Source organism: Henckelia pumila, chromosome 1 (assembly GCF_033568475.1).
Source record: "Henckelia pumila isolate YLH828 chromosome 1, ASM3356847v2, whole genome shotgun sequence".
NCBI classification, from domain to species: Eukaryota; Viridiplantae; Streptophyta; class Magnoliopsida; order Lamiales; family Gesneriaceae; genus Henckelia; species Henckelia pumila.
Genome location: NC_133120.1, coordinates 152335863 through 152353081, shown reverse-complemented (window position 1 = coordinate 152353081; position 17219 = coordinate 152335863). Strand labels below are relative to the sequence as shown.

General features: G+C 40.7%; 1 protein-coding gene across 1 annotated transcript; it reads right to left on the bottom strand.

Moving 5' to 3' along the window:
* Positions 1-12368: 12368 nt before the first annotated feature.
* Positions 12369-12983, bottom strand: LOC140874226 (uncharacterized). Its single transcript, XM_073277510.1, has 2 exons — positions 12686-12983; positions 12369-12628 (listed from the first exon to the last, which is right to left on the bottom strand). The coding sequence occupies exons 1-2, from the start codon at positions 12981-12983 to the stop codon at positions 12369-12371; spliced, it is 558 nt and encodes a 185-aa protein (XP_073133611.1).
* Between the last annotated feature and the right edge of the window lie 4236 nt (positions 12984-17219).

Genomic DNA, 17219 nt, shown 5'->3' with positions numbered 1-17219 from the left:
AAATTCAGTCACATCAGACTTCATTTGTTTCCACAAGTACTGATTTTTCAGATCATTATACATTTTTCTGCCTCCAGGATGTACACTGAATTGACTACAATGGTCTTCTTTCATAATATTTTGTCTCAAATCTGAAAGATTGGGAACAATGATTCGGTTATTCACATATAAAACATCATCGGTACTAACCTGATACTCGATTGATGTCCTGATCTGATCATTTCAATCGACTTCTGAACACTTAAGTCTGATTTCTGTGCTTCTTTGATTCGAATCAACAATTCAGGCTCAGCATTGTGTTGGAAAACTGGCGAGTTCCCAGACCAATTACGATTGATACCCGGTGCAGCGGAAATTTAAAAATTTTTCATGGAACGTTTCCATGGTATGGGTATCAACCGTTCATCGATTGAATTACGTGTGTGTAAAATTTAAATAACAATTAAATAAATTTTACCTCAAATCTCGCAACGAGATTAATGGACACCAACAGAACAATTCTGCTCTTGTTGTCTCTCCCTGGAACCGATGAACGCCTTCAATCAGGTCCACGAACAGAGGTTTAATCCCTCTGATAGATTGCACTAGAAAATCTATCAGAAGTTTTCTGCGAAGAGAATACACGAATTTGATTCGCTATTCCAGACTGCAATTCAAAATCACAGACCGGAATTTCTCAGACAGAGAGGGAGGGGGGGCGACGGCCAAGCTTGAGAGAGGGGCTAGGGTTTCGATTTTTTCTCTCAAAATTATGAGCTATCGTGTGTAATTTCTGTACTGAAATAACTTATTTATAATGCAGGCCACTAACACCTTAGGGCCCATTAGTCATAAGTTAGGGCCCGACAAGCAAAGCCCGCACGTTCAGAAATTAATATAAAATTCATCGTGACTCCGATTGATGAACCGATTTCACCAATGTGCATAGAAACCATTTCTGCACATTTTAAAGTCAAAATAAATTTTCCTGAATCCTAATTCAGTGGTTTCCAAAAATGTACATCCCTATGTCATTTTAGGAAATCCTACTCCCTTACTCTTAAGAAGTCCAACTTCTTTATTCATTAAATTTAACTCTTTAAATTTAACTATCTCAACGGGGATTAAAACTCCATTACACTGTGTGACCCTCAATGGTTCAGGGATACAGCTAGCCGTGGGCTCACAACTCCTTGTGACTCGGAACAACACTTTCCGACTTGCCCAACGAATCATGGTAAAGCGCCTAGCAACATCGCCCCATGATTCCCTAGGTATCACTGATAGTGCCTACAAGAACCAGTAGATTTTGGTTAACGTACAGTACGGTCCCTTCATCCATATATCCCGATCGAATCAACAACCATTGGTATATCGAGAGTCGCTCAAGATTCGATAACTATGCAATACATCTTGAAGATCAAATTAGTGACATCGCATGTGCTACTAAGAAACCATTTCTTAAATCACATCAAGTACTCTGGCCAGAGATTTGTCACACTAATATCTCCTCAGATCGCATAGGATATCCACACTCGCAAGTATGTGGTGAATCCTTGACAACAATGCATTGACTCCTATATGTGTCGTAACTGTACCCAATCTCGACACCTGATGACCCCCTCAGAGTCGGTAAACGAGTCAAAGCACAGTACTAGCATATAGAGTCTCCATGATGTTCCAAGTCGTAAGGACTAATGGTGTACAACCAAAACCGCGGACTTTATCCACTCGATAAGTGATAACCACTTGGAAAGTCCGGATAGGGTAGTTCGACTATTCATCCTATGAATATCCATTTGCATGCTTCGAACATCTCCATGTTCCCTACCAATGAAACGTGGTACTCCGCATCGCAAATGCTAGTCTCAAACTCGAGCGATCCTTATCCTTATTATCGGACGGCTCAATCGACTAGGAACGGTTTTAGAATATACAGTGACTATAAGATGTATTTCATGATAGACATCTCCATGTTCTACCACATCTTACATACACTATAGTATATTCAAGGTCTTTATCAAAACAACAATAGTATATCACAATATAACAATATGAAGTAATATAAAGTCATTGCCATAAAAGTGTAAATAATATTAAACAAAAGATTGTTTATACAAAGAGTCAACAAAGCCCATAGCCACACAGTTGGCTCACTGGGCACCCACTCTTACAATCTCCCACTTGCCCTATAGCCAACTAGTCATACTACGTAGACCCATTGCTTCGCGATGTTTGTCAAACAATGGTCCTGGCAAAGGCTTAGTAAGTGGATCAGCGATATTGTCTGCAGAGGCCACTCGTTCGACACTGATGTCTCCTCTTTCCACAATCTCCCGGATTATGTGGTATTTCCTCAGTACGTGTTTGGATCTTTGATGAGACCTTGGTTCCTTTGCTTGAGCAACGGCACCCGTGTTGTCGCAGTACACCGGGACTGGACCAACAAATTCAGGAATGACGCCCAACTCTTGGACGAAATTCCTCATCCAAACGGCCTCTTTAGCAGCAGCTGATGCTGCAATGTATTCAGCCTCAGTGGTGGAATCCGCTGTGGTGTCCTGCTTGGAACTCTTCCAAGAGACAGCACCGCCATTGAGCATGAACACAAATCCAGAGGTTGACTTCGAGTCATCCACATCACTTTGGAAGCTAGAGTCGGTATAGCCTTCCAGTTTGAGTTCTCGTCCTCCATAAACCATGAACATATTCTTAGTCCTTCGCAAGTACTTAAGAATGTCCTTCACGGCTTTCCAATGCATCTGACCAGGATTAGACTGATATCTGCTCGTGACACTCAGAGCAAATGCTACATCCGGTCTGGTAGATATCATCCCATACATGATACTACCTATAGCTGACGCATATGGTACATGTGTCATATTCTCTATCTCTGCATCAGTCTTGGGACACATAGACTTGGATAGAGAAACTCCATGACACATGGGTAGATGTCCTCTCTTGGACCCATCCATTGAAAACCGTTTCAATATGGTATCGATGTAGGTTGATTGAGTGAGTCCTATCATTCTCTTAGATCTATCCCTATAGATCTGTATCCCAAGAATGTAGGATGCCTCACCCAAATCCTTCATCGAAAATCTACCTGATAACCATATCTTTGTTGACTGCAACATCCCTACATCATTCCCAATGAGTAGGATGTCATCAACATAAAGTACTAAGAATGTCACCGCATCCTTAACTACTTTCTTGTACACGCAAGGTTCCTCCGGGTTCTTGATGAAACCAAAATCTTTTATCGTTTCATCAAATTTCTGGTTCCAACTTCTTGATGCTTGTTTTAGACCATAAATTGATCTCTGAAGCTTGCATACCTTATGCTCGCTTCCCATGGATGTGTACCCCTCAGGCTGCTTCATATAGATTTCCTCCTTAATGTCTCCATTAAGAAAAGCAGTCTTCACATCCATTTGCCATATCTCATAGTCATACCATGCAGCTATGGCAATTAGGATTCTTATGGACTTGAACATTGCAACTGGTGAAAAGGTTTCGTCATAGTCAACTCCTTGCCTTTGAGTATAACCTTTAGCCACCAATCGCGCCTTGTAGGTCAATACCTTACCATCATGCCCAAGCTTTCTTTTGTAGATCCATTTACACCCTATTGGAACAATTCCATCGGGAGGATCCACTAAAGACCAGACTTGGTTAGTATGCATCGAATCCAATTCTGATTGCATAGCTTCAAGCCATAAATTCGAATCCGCATCAGAAATTGCTTCCTTGAAGCTTCTTGGATCACATCCAATGTCGGGTTCATCTTGACCCTCTTCAAGAAGAAGACCATATCGAACTGGAGGTCTAGAAGTCCTCTCGGATCTTCTAGGTGCAGGCGTGTCCAGCAATGGTTCCTGAGGTGTGGGATCGTTATTTTGTATTTCGGGTTCTTCTCGAACTTCTTCGAGTTCCATCATCTCGCCTTTCTTATCCAATAAGAATTCCTTCTCCAAGAAGGTGGCATTCCTAGAAACAAACACCTTTGTTTCAGCAGGATAATAGAAATAATATCCGATTGAATTCTTCGGATACCCTACAAAATAACATAAGCTGGATCGACTATCCAACTTATCTCCCACTGTCCGCTTCACGTAAGCAGGACATCCCCAAATCCTCAAGTACGAATACTTAGGAGCTTTGCCATTCCATAACTCGTATGGTGTTTTGTCCACTGCTTTAGTGTGGACGTTGTTCAACAACAATACCGCCGTTTCAAGCGCATAGCCCCAAAACGAAGGTGGAAGCTCAGTGAAGCTCATCATAGATCGAACCATGTCCAACAAAGTTCGATTACGACGCTCCGATACACCATTAAGCTGTGGTGTCATAGAAGGAGTCCACTGAGAGAGAATCCCATTCTCTTTTAGATAGTCCAAAAACTCGGTACTCAAGTATTCTCCACCTCGATCCGATCGAAGTGCTTTAATACTTTTACCTAGCTTGTTTTCTACTTCAGCCTTGAATTCTTTGAACTTTTCAAATGCTTCAGACTTATATTTCATTAAATATAAATACCCATACCTAGAATAATCATCAGTAAAGGTAATGAAGTAGGTGTGGCCATGTTGAGTCCCTACTCTAAATGGACCACAAACATCTGTATGGATCAAATCCAACAGATTTTGACTACGTTCAGGCTTCCCCTTAAAAGGAGATTTAGTCATTTTCCCTTTTAGGCAGGATTCACAAGTAGGTAGAGAGTTAATATCAGACATATCAAACATGCCCTCTCCCACTAGCTTGTTCATCCTCCTTGAGGAAATATGACCTAGTCTAGCGTGCCAAAGGTTTGCCGGGTTTTGACTATCGATTTTCCTTTTGTTTGTTGTTGCCGGTTTGTCAATACAATTCACTGGAACGTCTTTTAGTTTTAAATTATATAGATCGTTTTCAAGTTGTCCATTTCCAATTAAACATTCATTCTTGTAAATACTGCAAATCCCATTCACAAAATTACAAGAATAACCATCTCTATCAAGCATAGAAATAGAAATAATGTTTTTAATTAAATCTGGCACAAATAAAACATCTCTCAACAATAATTTAAAACCATTCTGCAAAATCAAACAAACATCTCCAATGGCCGTAGCTTCAACTCTGGAACCATTCCCGAGCCTCAGCTGGGTCTCACCCATTCTAAGCCTGCGACTTCTTGTCATCACCTGCAAATCATTGCAAATGTGAGATCCACATCCGGTATCCAATACCCAAGAAGTTGTATTAAGTGACATGTTTATTTCGATATAGAACATACCCTTTGCAGTTCCCAACTGCTCAAGATACTCCTTGCAGTTTCGCTTCCAATGACCCGGCTTCTTGCAGTAATGGCAAACATCCTTGGATTTTCCATCGTTTGAAGCCTTTGTCTTTTGCTTCTTCTCGGGTTCCACTTTCTTGGGTGGGGCAGAACGTTTCTTGCCCTTCATACTTGGCCCCTTCTTAGCAGAAGATGAGGAGCCCACCAAGAAAGCTGGCTTATCCTTCTTAAGTGTGGATTCATATGTAACGAGCATATTAACCATCTCTTCAAGGGTGGCCTCTATCTTGTTCATATTAAAATTTATCACGAATCCATCAAATGAAGAAGGAAGAGATAGAAGCAGCAAGTCCACATTGAGTTCATGCTCCAACACCAAATCAAGGGTCGCTAACTTCTGTATGAGCCAAATCACTCGTACCCCATGATCACGGACCGAAGTCCCTTCACGCATGCGGCACGTCATCAACTCCTTAACAGTAGAGAACCTTTCAGCCCTCGACTGAGCCCCAAAAAGTTCCTTGAGTTGCGTGTGAATGTCAGCAGCATTCACCGTGTCCTCAAATCGCCTCTGGAGTTCATCAGACATCGAGGCTTGCATATAGCATTTGGTCTTGATGTCATGGTCACACCATGCATCAAGTTTGGCCAATTCCTCCGGACTTATGTCAGCTGGTGCTTCCTTCGGAGGTGCTTTCTCTAACACGTAGAGCATTTTCTCCGAAGTTAAGACAATCTTCAACTTCCGGAACCATTCCGTATAGTTGGCGCCAGTCAGCTTGTTTTGTTCGAGGATCGAGAATAAAGGATTTCGCGAATTCATTGTATGAAATACTGAAAAGGAAAAACAGACATATATCAATGATTGTTTAACAATTTACTAAGACATAAAATAGGCGAATTTAATTTTATGAATCTCACTCCCACTATTTTAACGATTTCACCACCCTCTAGTGAAAACGGGAAACTTTTTCCTTAGTGAGAACATGGAGTCCAATTGACAAACTTATGGTCCCGAATAATATCAGCCAACCATAATTCTCAAAAGGTAGAGCCCAATTGCTTCCAAAGCAACCCCCATGTATTTACCTCATGTCCAATAAGGGCCCAATAATATGACGCCGTTTAAAGTGACATGTCAAGATGACCCATCAATATTAAGTTGTGATGGACGGTCGCCATGTGGATCCCCAATAATATGAGCCGATCCCATGGGAGTTCCACCCAACTTACAACATTTGTCGATCCAATGTACAGCTTTCCGACGGACGGGCCCCCCCCAATAATATGAGCCGGACCGTATCCGCGGGTAGCATCACATACATTGACCGTTGATGGAAGGTAGGAACATTTAAACAATATTTAAATTTCCTTTATTTATCTTGATATAAATTTTAAATCATATTTAAAATGAGGGATTTTATTTATAAAAATATTTGTCTCATCATATTTAATTTATTGCATGCATTGCCGGATTCACGCAATTTATGTCTAAACATGCATACAATCATAATATCACATATTATATAGGATGATCGATTCCATTTCTAATTGACCCGTGGTTGCCAATCACGGGTCTTAGTCCAATCCTAGGTAATATGCAGTATGCAAATGCAATCCTATTACATATGCTTCCAATTTACATTTCTTCAGTCTTCATTGTCTGCTGGGCCCACCATCTTCAAATCTTGATCTCCCACTAAATCTAATGTATTTACAATAAATAACAATGACAAGTAGGGGATACATTTTTAGGGGGTGGGAACGGGCTATAAACCAAGCCCACTTTTATTACATATGACATTCATATCGGGCCATAAACCAGGCCCATTAATAAAACCAACAATAATAAAGACAAAATGTAAATTCCTAACATACACCTACAAAATTGGTCATGGCAATCGATCATCCTTATCCAATAACATTTAATTCAAAATTAATTTATTGGATAACATGCTGTGGCAATTCAAATTTAAACAAGATAAAATCATATTTTATATATAAAATCACATTTCACATATAAAATCATATTTTATCTCCATATCAAATAAAATCATATTTTATCTATAAAATCCAATTTTACAAATAAAATCATATTTTACTTAATATATCATAAGATCATATCTTATCATCAATTGTACCAAAATAATTGATTTCAAAATTCAATTTACGGATAAAATATTAAAATTTTTCAAAAATTCAAATTTATCCAAAATCAATTTTAAAATTTACGGACTCGAACAATTCGATCCGAAATCTCGTGAACCAATCAAAAACAATTTTTGACCGGACCAAAAATAAAATTTTAAATATTAAAATTAATAAAAATATAATTTTTCCCGCGGGCCGCCCGGGACACTCCCGGGCCGGCCCGCACCCGGGGCGCGGGCCGGGGGCAGCCCGGCTGCCCCCTTAGGGCAGCGCCTGGCGCCGCCTCTGGGTGGCGCCGAGCGCCGCCCTGGGCGGCGGCGCAGCGCCCAGCGCTGCGCTGGGCGGCGCCGTGCGCTGCCCTGGGCGGCGACGGTCACCGCCTTGGGCGGCGCCGTGCGCCCCCTTTGGGCGGCGCCGTGCGCCGCCCGGGGCAGCAACAATTGCTGCCCCACCGGGCAGCGATCCAATCGCTGCCCGGGTTTTGCCCCGAAAAAAAAATTTTTTTTTTATTTAAAAATATTTATTTTGTTTCAAAAACCGAGACTCAAAAATTTTTGTACAATTGATTAATTCAATCGATTGATCTGAGCAACCTGGCTCTGATACCACTGTTGGAAAACTGGCGAGTTCCCAGACCAATTACGATTGATACCCGGTGCAGCGGAAATTTAAAAATTTTTCATGGAACGTTTCCATGGTATGGGTATCAACCGTTCATCGATTGAATTACGTGTGTGTAAAATTTAAATAACAATTAAATAAATTTTACCTCAAATCTCGCAACGAGATTAATGGACACCAACAGAACAATTCTGCTCTTGTTGTCTCTCCCTGGAACCGATGAACGCCTTCAATCAGGTCCACGAACAGAGGTTTAATCCCTCTGATAGATTGCACTAGAAAATCTATCAGAAGTTTTCTGCGAAGAGAATACACGAATTTGATTCGCTATTCCAGACTGCAATTCAAAATCACAGACCGGAATTTCTCAGACAGAGAGGGAGGGGGGGCGACGGCCAAGCTTGAGAGAGGGGCTAGGGTTTCGATTTTTTCTCTCAAAATTATGAGCTATCGTGTGTAATTTCTGTACTGAAATAACTTATTTATAATGCAGGCCACTAACACCTTAGGGCCCATTAGTCATAAGTTAGGGCCCGACAAGCAAAGCCCGCACGTTCAGAAATTAATATAAAATTCATCGTGACTCCGATTGATGAACCGATTTCACCAATGTGCATAGAAACCATTTCTGCACATTTTAAAGTCAAAATAAATTTTCCTGAATCCTAATTCAGTGGTTTCCAAAAATGTACATCCCTATGTCATTTTAGGAAATCCTACTCCCTTACTCTTAAGAAGTCCAACTTCTTTATTCATTAAATTTAACTCTTTAAATTTAACTATCTCAACGGGGATTAAAACTCCATTACACTGTGTGACCCTCAATGGTTCAGGGATACAGCTAGCCGTGGGCTCACAACTCCTTGTGACTCGGAACAACACTTTCCGATTTGCCCAACGAATCATGGTAAAGCGCCTAGCAACATCGCCCCATGATTCCCTAGGTATCACTGATAGTGCCTACAAGAACCAGTAGATTTTGGTTAACGTACAGTACGGTCCCTTCATCCATATATCCCGATCAAATCAACAACCATTGGTATATCGAGAGTCGCTCAAGATTCGATAACTATGCAATACATCTTGAAGATCAAATTAGTGACATCGCATGTGCTACTAAGAAACCATTTCTTAAATCACATCAAGTACTCTGGCCAGAGATTTGTCACACTAATATCTCCTCAGATCGCATAGGATATCCACACTCGCAAGTATGTGGTGAATCCTTGACAACAATGCATTGACTCCTATATGTGTCGTAACTGTACCCAATCTCGACACCTGATGACCCCCTCAGAGTCGGTAAACGAGTCAAAGCACAGTACTAGCATATAGAGTCTCCATGATGTTCCAAGTCGTAAGGACTAATGGTGTACAACCAAAACCGCGGACTTTATCCACTCGATAAGTGATAACCACTTGGAAAGTCCGGATAGGGTAGTTCGACTATTCATCCTATGAATATCCATTTGCATGCTTCGAACATCTCCATGTTCCCTACCAATGAAACGTGGTACTCCGCATCGCAAATGCTAGTCTCAAACTCGAGCGATCCTTATCCTTATTATCGGACGGCTCAATCGACTAGGAACGGTTTTAGAATATACAGTGACTATAAGATGTATTTCATGATAGACATCTCCATGTTCTACCACATCTTACATACACTATAGTATATTCAAGGTCTTTATCAAAACAACAATAGTATATCACAATATAACAATATGAAGTAATATAAAGTCATTGCCATAAAAGTGTAAATAATATTAAACAAAATATTGTTTATACAAAGAGTCAACAAAGCCCATAGCCACACAGTTGGCTCACTGGGCACCCACTCTTACACATTGATAGCACAAATTCTCATTGGTCTTCTATCTGTCTCAAATATTAATCCAGAAATACATCAATCTTCAATCAAATTAGATACACCTATAGTAGACAAGGATAAAGCACATATCTTCCTACTTAGGGCATCTGCTGCTGCATTTGACTTCCCCGGATAATATTTGATTTCACAATTGAAGTTTTTCAATAAGTCAAGCCATCTTCTTTGTCTCATGTTCAGCTCAAATTGTGAAAATAGATACTTCAAACTTTTATGATCAGAAAATATTTTGAACTTCTCACCGTACAGATAATGTCGCTAGATCTTCAATGCAAAGAAGATAGCTGCCAATTCAAGATCATGAATTGGATATCTGACTTCATGTGGTTTCAGTTGTCGTGAAGCATAAGCAACAACATGTCCTTTCTGCATCAAAACACATCCCAATCCTCTGTGAGAAGCATCACAATACACAACAAAATCACCAGTACCTGAAGGGATTGTCAAGACTAATGCTGTAGTCAATCTTTTCTTCAGTTCAAGAAAACTAACTTCACAAGCTTCAGACCAAACAAATGGTGCATTATTCTGTGTAAGCTAAATAATAGGCTTTGCAATAGACGAGAAATTTTTGATAAATCGACGATAATAACCTGCTAAGCCCATAAAACTTTGAATTTCTGGCACAGATGTCGGTCTCTGCCAACTGATCACTGCTTCAACTTTGCTTGGATCAACTGAAATATCATCTCCTGAAATAATATGGCCAAGAAAAACGAATTTTTGCAACCAAAATTAACATTTTGACAACTTGGCATACAATTTCTCTTCTCGTAGAGTTCTCAATACAGTTCTGAGGTGTTCAGCATGATCACACAAATTCTTCGAGTAAATCAAAATATCATCAATAAATATAATCACGAAGTCATCAAGATATTTTTGAAAAACTCTATTCATCAGACCCATAAATACTGTCGGGGCATTGGTCAAACCAAAAGGCATAACAATAAACTCATAATGACCATACCTCGTTCGAAAAGCAGTCTTCGATACATCTTTATCTCTCACCCTCAATTGATGATAGCCGGATCTCAAATAAATCTTCGAATATACTAACGAACCCTGCAATTGATCAAATAAATAATCTATACAAGGTAAAGGATATCGATTCTTTACCGTTGCTTTATTCAATTGTCGATAGTCAATACATAACCTCATCGATTCTTCCTTCTTTATGACAAACAATACCGGAGCGCCCAAAGGAAAGACACTCGGTCTGATATATCCTTTGGCTAAAAGATCTTCAAGTTGCTCTTTTAGTTCTTTCAATTCAATTAGTGCAACGGTAAGGTGCTATTGATATCGGTTGTGTACCTGGCATCAATTCTATGCTAAAGTCTACCTCTCGAAATGGAGGCAATCCCGGAATCTCGTCAGGAAAGACATTAGCAAATTCACTAACCACTGGCAAATCAGCCAATTTCGGGCTAGTTTTCAATACATCAACTGCGTAAATCAGAAATCCTTCTGCCCCTTTCTGCAATAAATCAGTCATAGAAAAAACAGATATCAAAGGAATTCTGGCTCGTGAACCCTTACCATAGAACTTCCACTCGTCAGCCATCTCTTCCACTCGTCAGCCATCTCTGGTCTGAACCTCACAATCTTCTGAAAGCAATTAACTGTAGCTCTGTACTTGGTTAGCATATCGATACCTATTATACAATCAAAATCAGATAAACCAATCACAACACAATCCATTTCAATCTCATGACCCTCAAACCGCAATGTACAATTTCTTACAGACTTCACTGATATAATACCTCGACCCAAAGGTGATGAAATAGACACTTCAGTAGCTAAGGGTTCAATAGGCAATTCATGTTATGCAACAAATTGCTCAGAAATAAAAGTGTGTGAGGCATCTGTATCAACTAACACATATTCAGGATAACCATAAATAGAGAAGTTACCTGCAATCACATCATCAGGTGTGGCTTGTGCTTGCTCCTCTGTCAATGCAAACACTCTGGCTTGTTGCCTTGGAGGTTGATTCACTGACTGACCTCCTCCTCCTCCTCCTCCTCTACCATGTGCTGCTGGATGTGGTTGGAAAGAATGAACAGAGGATGCTTGTCTCTCTAACTGCGCTACTGATCTAGATGATCCAGTACCCTATGTACCTTCAGAACCACGCTGTGGGCACACTCTCGCAAGATGACCGGTTTGGTTGCAAATATGGCAGCTTCTAAACACTCCTCTACACTGCTCACTGGTGTGGCGACCTCCGCATTTAGTACAGTAAACATCAGACTTCTGTCCCACTCTAGACTATTTAGATCCACTTGAACTAGAAGAGCTACCACTTGGACGTTTAAACTGTTTCCCTTTTCCTTTAAAGAAATTTTTCTTACCACTACTGCTACCCCCTGCATCAAATCGAGGTGGTGGTGGAATTTGTGGCTGCTCTTGTGGTTGTCTCACTGGCTGTGTCACAACTTGTGCTCCTCATAGCCTCAATAGTCCAGCTTCAGCACCCTTTGCACGATTCAGAGCATCGACAAAGTTATTTGGTCGTCCAGCATTTACCAGGGTGAAAACATCTGGATTCAAGCTATTTATAAATTGATCGGCTTGAGCTTCATCACTTGCCGCAATATGTGGAGAAAATTTCAACAGACTCGTAAACTTTGCAACATATTCTTCAATATTTAAATGCCCCTGTTTCAAACTCGCAAACTCTGCTCCCTTGTCCTTTCGATACAAAACTGGAAAGAATCGTTGATAGAAAGAAGTTTTAAATACAAACCAGATAATAACAGTACCTTGATTTTCAAATGGCCTTTTCGATGCTATCCACCAACTCTTGGCAAGGCCATGTAATTGATGAATCACAAGTCTGACTCGTCGGTAATCTGTATAATCAAGGGATTCGAACAACTGTTCTATATCCTCTAACCAGTTTTCGCAATCAACAGAGTTCTCGGTTCCTTGTAACGTTGGCGGTTTGAAGGACTGAAATTGTTTCAACAGCGTTTCCATGGGATTTGAAGCACTCATTGTATCAGTATAAGTACTACCCTGTCCTAGTTCAGGTGCTTCTGGCTCGTGAACCCTTACCATTGAACTTCCACTCGTCATCCATCTCTGGTCTAAACCTCACAATCTTATGAAAGCAATCAACTGTAGCTCTGTACTTGGTTAGCATATCGATACCTATTATACAATTAAAATCAGATAAACCAAGCACAACACAATCCATTTCAATCTCATGACCCGCAAACTGCAATGTACAATTTCTTACAGACTTCACTGATATAATACCTCATCCCAAAGGTGATGAAATAGATACTTCAGTAGCTAAGGGTTCAACAGGAAATTCATTTAATGCAACAAATTGCTCAGAAATAAAAGTGTGTAAGGCATCTGTATCAACTAACACATATGCAGGATAACCATAAATAGAGCAGTTACCTGTAATTACATCATCAGGTGTGGCTTGTGCTTGCTCCTCTGTCAATGCAAACACTCTGGCTTGTTGCCTTGGAGGTTGATTCACTGACTGACCTCCTCCTCCTCCTCTACCCTGTGCTGCTGGCTGTGGTTGGAAAGAATGAAGAGAGGATGCTTGTCTCTCGAACTGCGCTACTGGTCTAGATGATCCAGTACCCTATGTACCTCCAGAACCACGCCATGGGCACACTCTCGCAAAATGACCGGTTTGGTTGCAAATATGGCAGCTTCTAAACACTCCTCTACACTTCTCACTGGTGTGGCAACCTCCGCATTTAGTACAGTAAACATCAGACTTCTGTCCCACTCTAGAATGTTTAGATCCACTTGAACTAAAAGAGCTACCACCTGGACGTTTAAAATGTTTCCCTTTTCCTTTAAAGAAATTTTTCTTACCACTACTGCTACCCCCTGCATCAAATCGAGGTGGTGGTGGAATTTGTGGCTGCTCTTGTGGTTGTCTCACTGTCTGTGGCACAAACTGTGCTCCTCATTGCCTCAATAGTCCAGCTTCAGCTCCCTTTGCACGATTCAGAGCATCGACAAAGTTATTTGGTCGTCCAGAATTTACCAGGGTGAAGACATCTGGATTCAAGCCATTTATAAATTGATCGGCTTGAGCTTTATCACTTGCCGCAAAATGTGGAGCAAATTTCAACAAACTCGTAAAATTTGCAACATATTCTTCAATATTTAAATGCCCCTGTTGCAAACTCGCAAACTCTGCTCCCTTGTCCTTTCGATACGAAACTAGAAAGAATCTTTGATAGAAATCAGTTTTAAATACAAACCAGATAATAATAGTACCTTGATTTTCAAATTTCCTTTTCGTTGCTATCCACCAACTCTTGGCAATTGCATGTAATTGATGAATCACAAGTCTGACTCGTCGGTCAGCTGTATAATCAAGGGATTCGAACAACTGTTGTAACGCCCCGTTTTTATCTTAAATGAGTTTATTTGAGTTAATCGGAGATTACAGAGTTCACGAGCCGACTTGATTTTGATCAGGGTCCTTTTTGCAAATTTTGGAAATTTCAGAGACTAAAACGCAAATTGTGGATTTTATATATTATCTACTCTTAGAATTTTGTTGACAAAGTCTTCTCCATCTCCTCCAAGACGTCTCCCTCCATTAGAACGCCTCCAAGATTTTCCAAGCTTTGGGATTTCAGTTCGAGCACGATCCGGCCGTTGGAATTTATTTCTGAAGGCAGTTTAGCGATCACTGCAGCGAGAGCTCCGTTATATCGTAAGTTTTTCTACGATAAGGTGCATTCTAGTTTTTGGATGTTGTTAGAATCGTTCAAGATTCGAGTATGTTGTTCTAGACAGAGTTCTGATCATTTATTATCTATCGGTTTTGAATTAGAGCGACGTTCGGATTTGTTATGATTTTTGGAAGCCTTTTTCGAAAACTTGGATTTTGAGATTGATGGGTTTGCTTTGTTATTGTTGTTTTGGGCATTGATATGAGGTTATATCGGTATTGAACTGCTGTCAGCATTTTGGGTTTGTTCAATTTATAGCCGTTATGCCGTCGGTTTGAGTTTTGGAGATTTCGAACCATTTTTGTTATTGATTGAAGCTTTGGCTTGTGAGTGATCATTGTTGTTGATCAACTCTTGTATTCATACAGATTCGTTGGAGTTTTTCGAGCCCTGTGTTAGCAGCATTGTTCGTCGAGAGTTGGACGAAGAACGGTAAAGAGATTTCCTTGAACCGTTGTTTGTTGTTTAGGTTGTATAGTTGTTGATACAATCTTTTTTTGTAGCTTGTCCGAAGTTGGATCTACGACATCAAAAGGTAAAAGCAGTCATCGTAGCGGGATAGCATACTCGGGACAGTTGGTTCTCGAGTTTCCCTTTCAAATCACATATTGCATCTACACTTGTTCTAGCATGAGGAACTTGTGTCTTGTTGATTGATTTTCCTTTTGACTATGTGGCTTATGTTTTATGTTTCTACTATGCATTCATCTTGAGCCTACGTTGATTTCAGCGGGCAGAATCACCCTTTTTATTTGGACGTTTGGGAACTATGATTGAGTGGCCTAAGTCGTAGTCGTATCGCCTAGTGCTAGCATACTCATTATGGTTGCTCAAAGTCTAGAGGAGTGAGATATGTGGCACCACCTCAATTGGGAGAGTCGATGAGTCATCACATGATCTCATCCTCGGGATCCCAAAAGCACAGCAGCAATCCTTCGTTTATCAGATTTGATATCCCGGTTTAAAGACATGCATTTCATTACGTTGTTATTGATTGTGTTGTTGTCTTGAAAGCATGTTTATTGTTGTATTACTTGATATGTTGCTTTTACTGGGATTATCATTCTCACCGGTTTATCCGGCTGTTGCTTTGTTTTGTATGTGTACTTGGCAACAGGAAGGGCAGGATCAAGTCAGCATAGACCTAGTTAGCGTCAAGAGCAAGAGATAGAAGTGAGACTCATTTAGAAGTTGAATCAGCATGTCAATCTAGTTATGTTTTGCGAACATGTTTATTCATTCGAACTTCTCGTATTTGTTTTGTAAGCAAGAATCGATGTAGGTACTATCGAATTGAATGTTTCTCTTTCCTAAACCTTTCTGGTATTGTTATTGGCTTGTAAAATACTTTTAATGCAAGTGTTCAGGTTTTGTTGTGTTTATTTCGGTGCCTCATTATTTTTGGGCGAGAGGATGGCGCGGGCGCGCGGCCTCTTTGTGAGGAAAGGGCGCGGGTGCTCTTCCTTAGAGCATGGGCGCGCTGGTTTTTTTTCGAAGCATCGGCGCGGGCGCGCTGCCTTAGAGCGCGGGCGCGCTTGTTTTAGCGAAGCCTCGACGCGGGCGCGCGATCATTCTTTAAAATAAAAAATCATTGGTTTCTTCTAATCTTGGTTCCTCGTTTACTTATCGGTTGTTTTGTCCGAGATTAGTTGATTAGAAACGAGGTCTCACATTAAGTGGTATCAGAGAGATAAAATTCTTGGTTGAACTAGAGTGAGCGGGGTAGATCGAGTCTGTGTGTATTGGCTCCTCGCATGTGTTTGAATTATTTTAGCTGTATAATTAATTCCATGCGAGCATGCTTTATTGTTGAGAATTATTTGAATTACATGGTTATGTGATTACTTTTATAAAGCATGATCTACTTGAGATATAACTGCTTATGTTATCGACTGGTATCCGGTTTTCTGAGCGGTTGTAAAGGGCACCGGTTGTAGCGATTGAGATATCTCGTGTCCTAACCTTTGTTATTCAGATGGGTCTTCGTCGAGTGATAAATAGAAACACACCGCCAGTTATTCCCACAACCGAGCAAGCTAGTACTGAAACGGTTGAGATGGATGCTACAGCGATGCCTATGGAAACCTTGCTGAAGAGGTTTCAGTCGTTCAATACGCCGTTATTGATGGGTTCAGAAAATCCAGTTGACTGCGAGAGTTGGTTGGACGATATCGATCAGTTGTTCGATTCCATTGACTACACCGATGACCGCCGAATCAGGTTAGTCATTCATTAGCTCCGTGGGGTTGCTAAAAGCTGGTGGATCATGACGAAGAAAGCAATGGAGAGTAGAGGTACGGAAGTTACTTGGTCTCTTTTTAAATCTGAGTTTTATAAGCGGTTTTTCCCTATCTCGTATCGCAAAGATAAGGGAGCAGAGTTTGCCAATCTGAGGCAAGGGAATCTGAACATTGAAGAGTACGTGGCTAAGTTTGATAGTCTGTTGCGTTTTGCACCGCTAATTGCCGGAGATGAAGAAGCTAAGGCAGATCAGTTCATCAATGGTTTGAACCCCGACGTCTTCACGTTGGTAAACACCAACAGGCCTAACAACTTTGCGGATGCCATGAATCAC

What these genes read in the sequence shown, in the direction of transcription:
- LOC140874226 (XM_073277510.1), bottom strand. Translation starts at nt 12,983, where the DNA reads ATGGTAAGGGTTCACGAGCCAGAAGCACCTGAACTAGGACAGGGTAGT. An exon ending in AAGGCCATTTGAAAATCAAG is followed by an intron (nt 12,629 to 12,685) that starts GTACTGTTATTA and finishes GATTCTTTCCAG; the next exon opens with TTTTGTATCGAAAGGACAAG.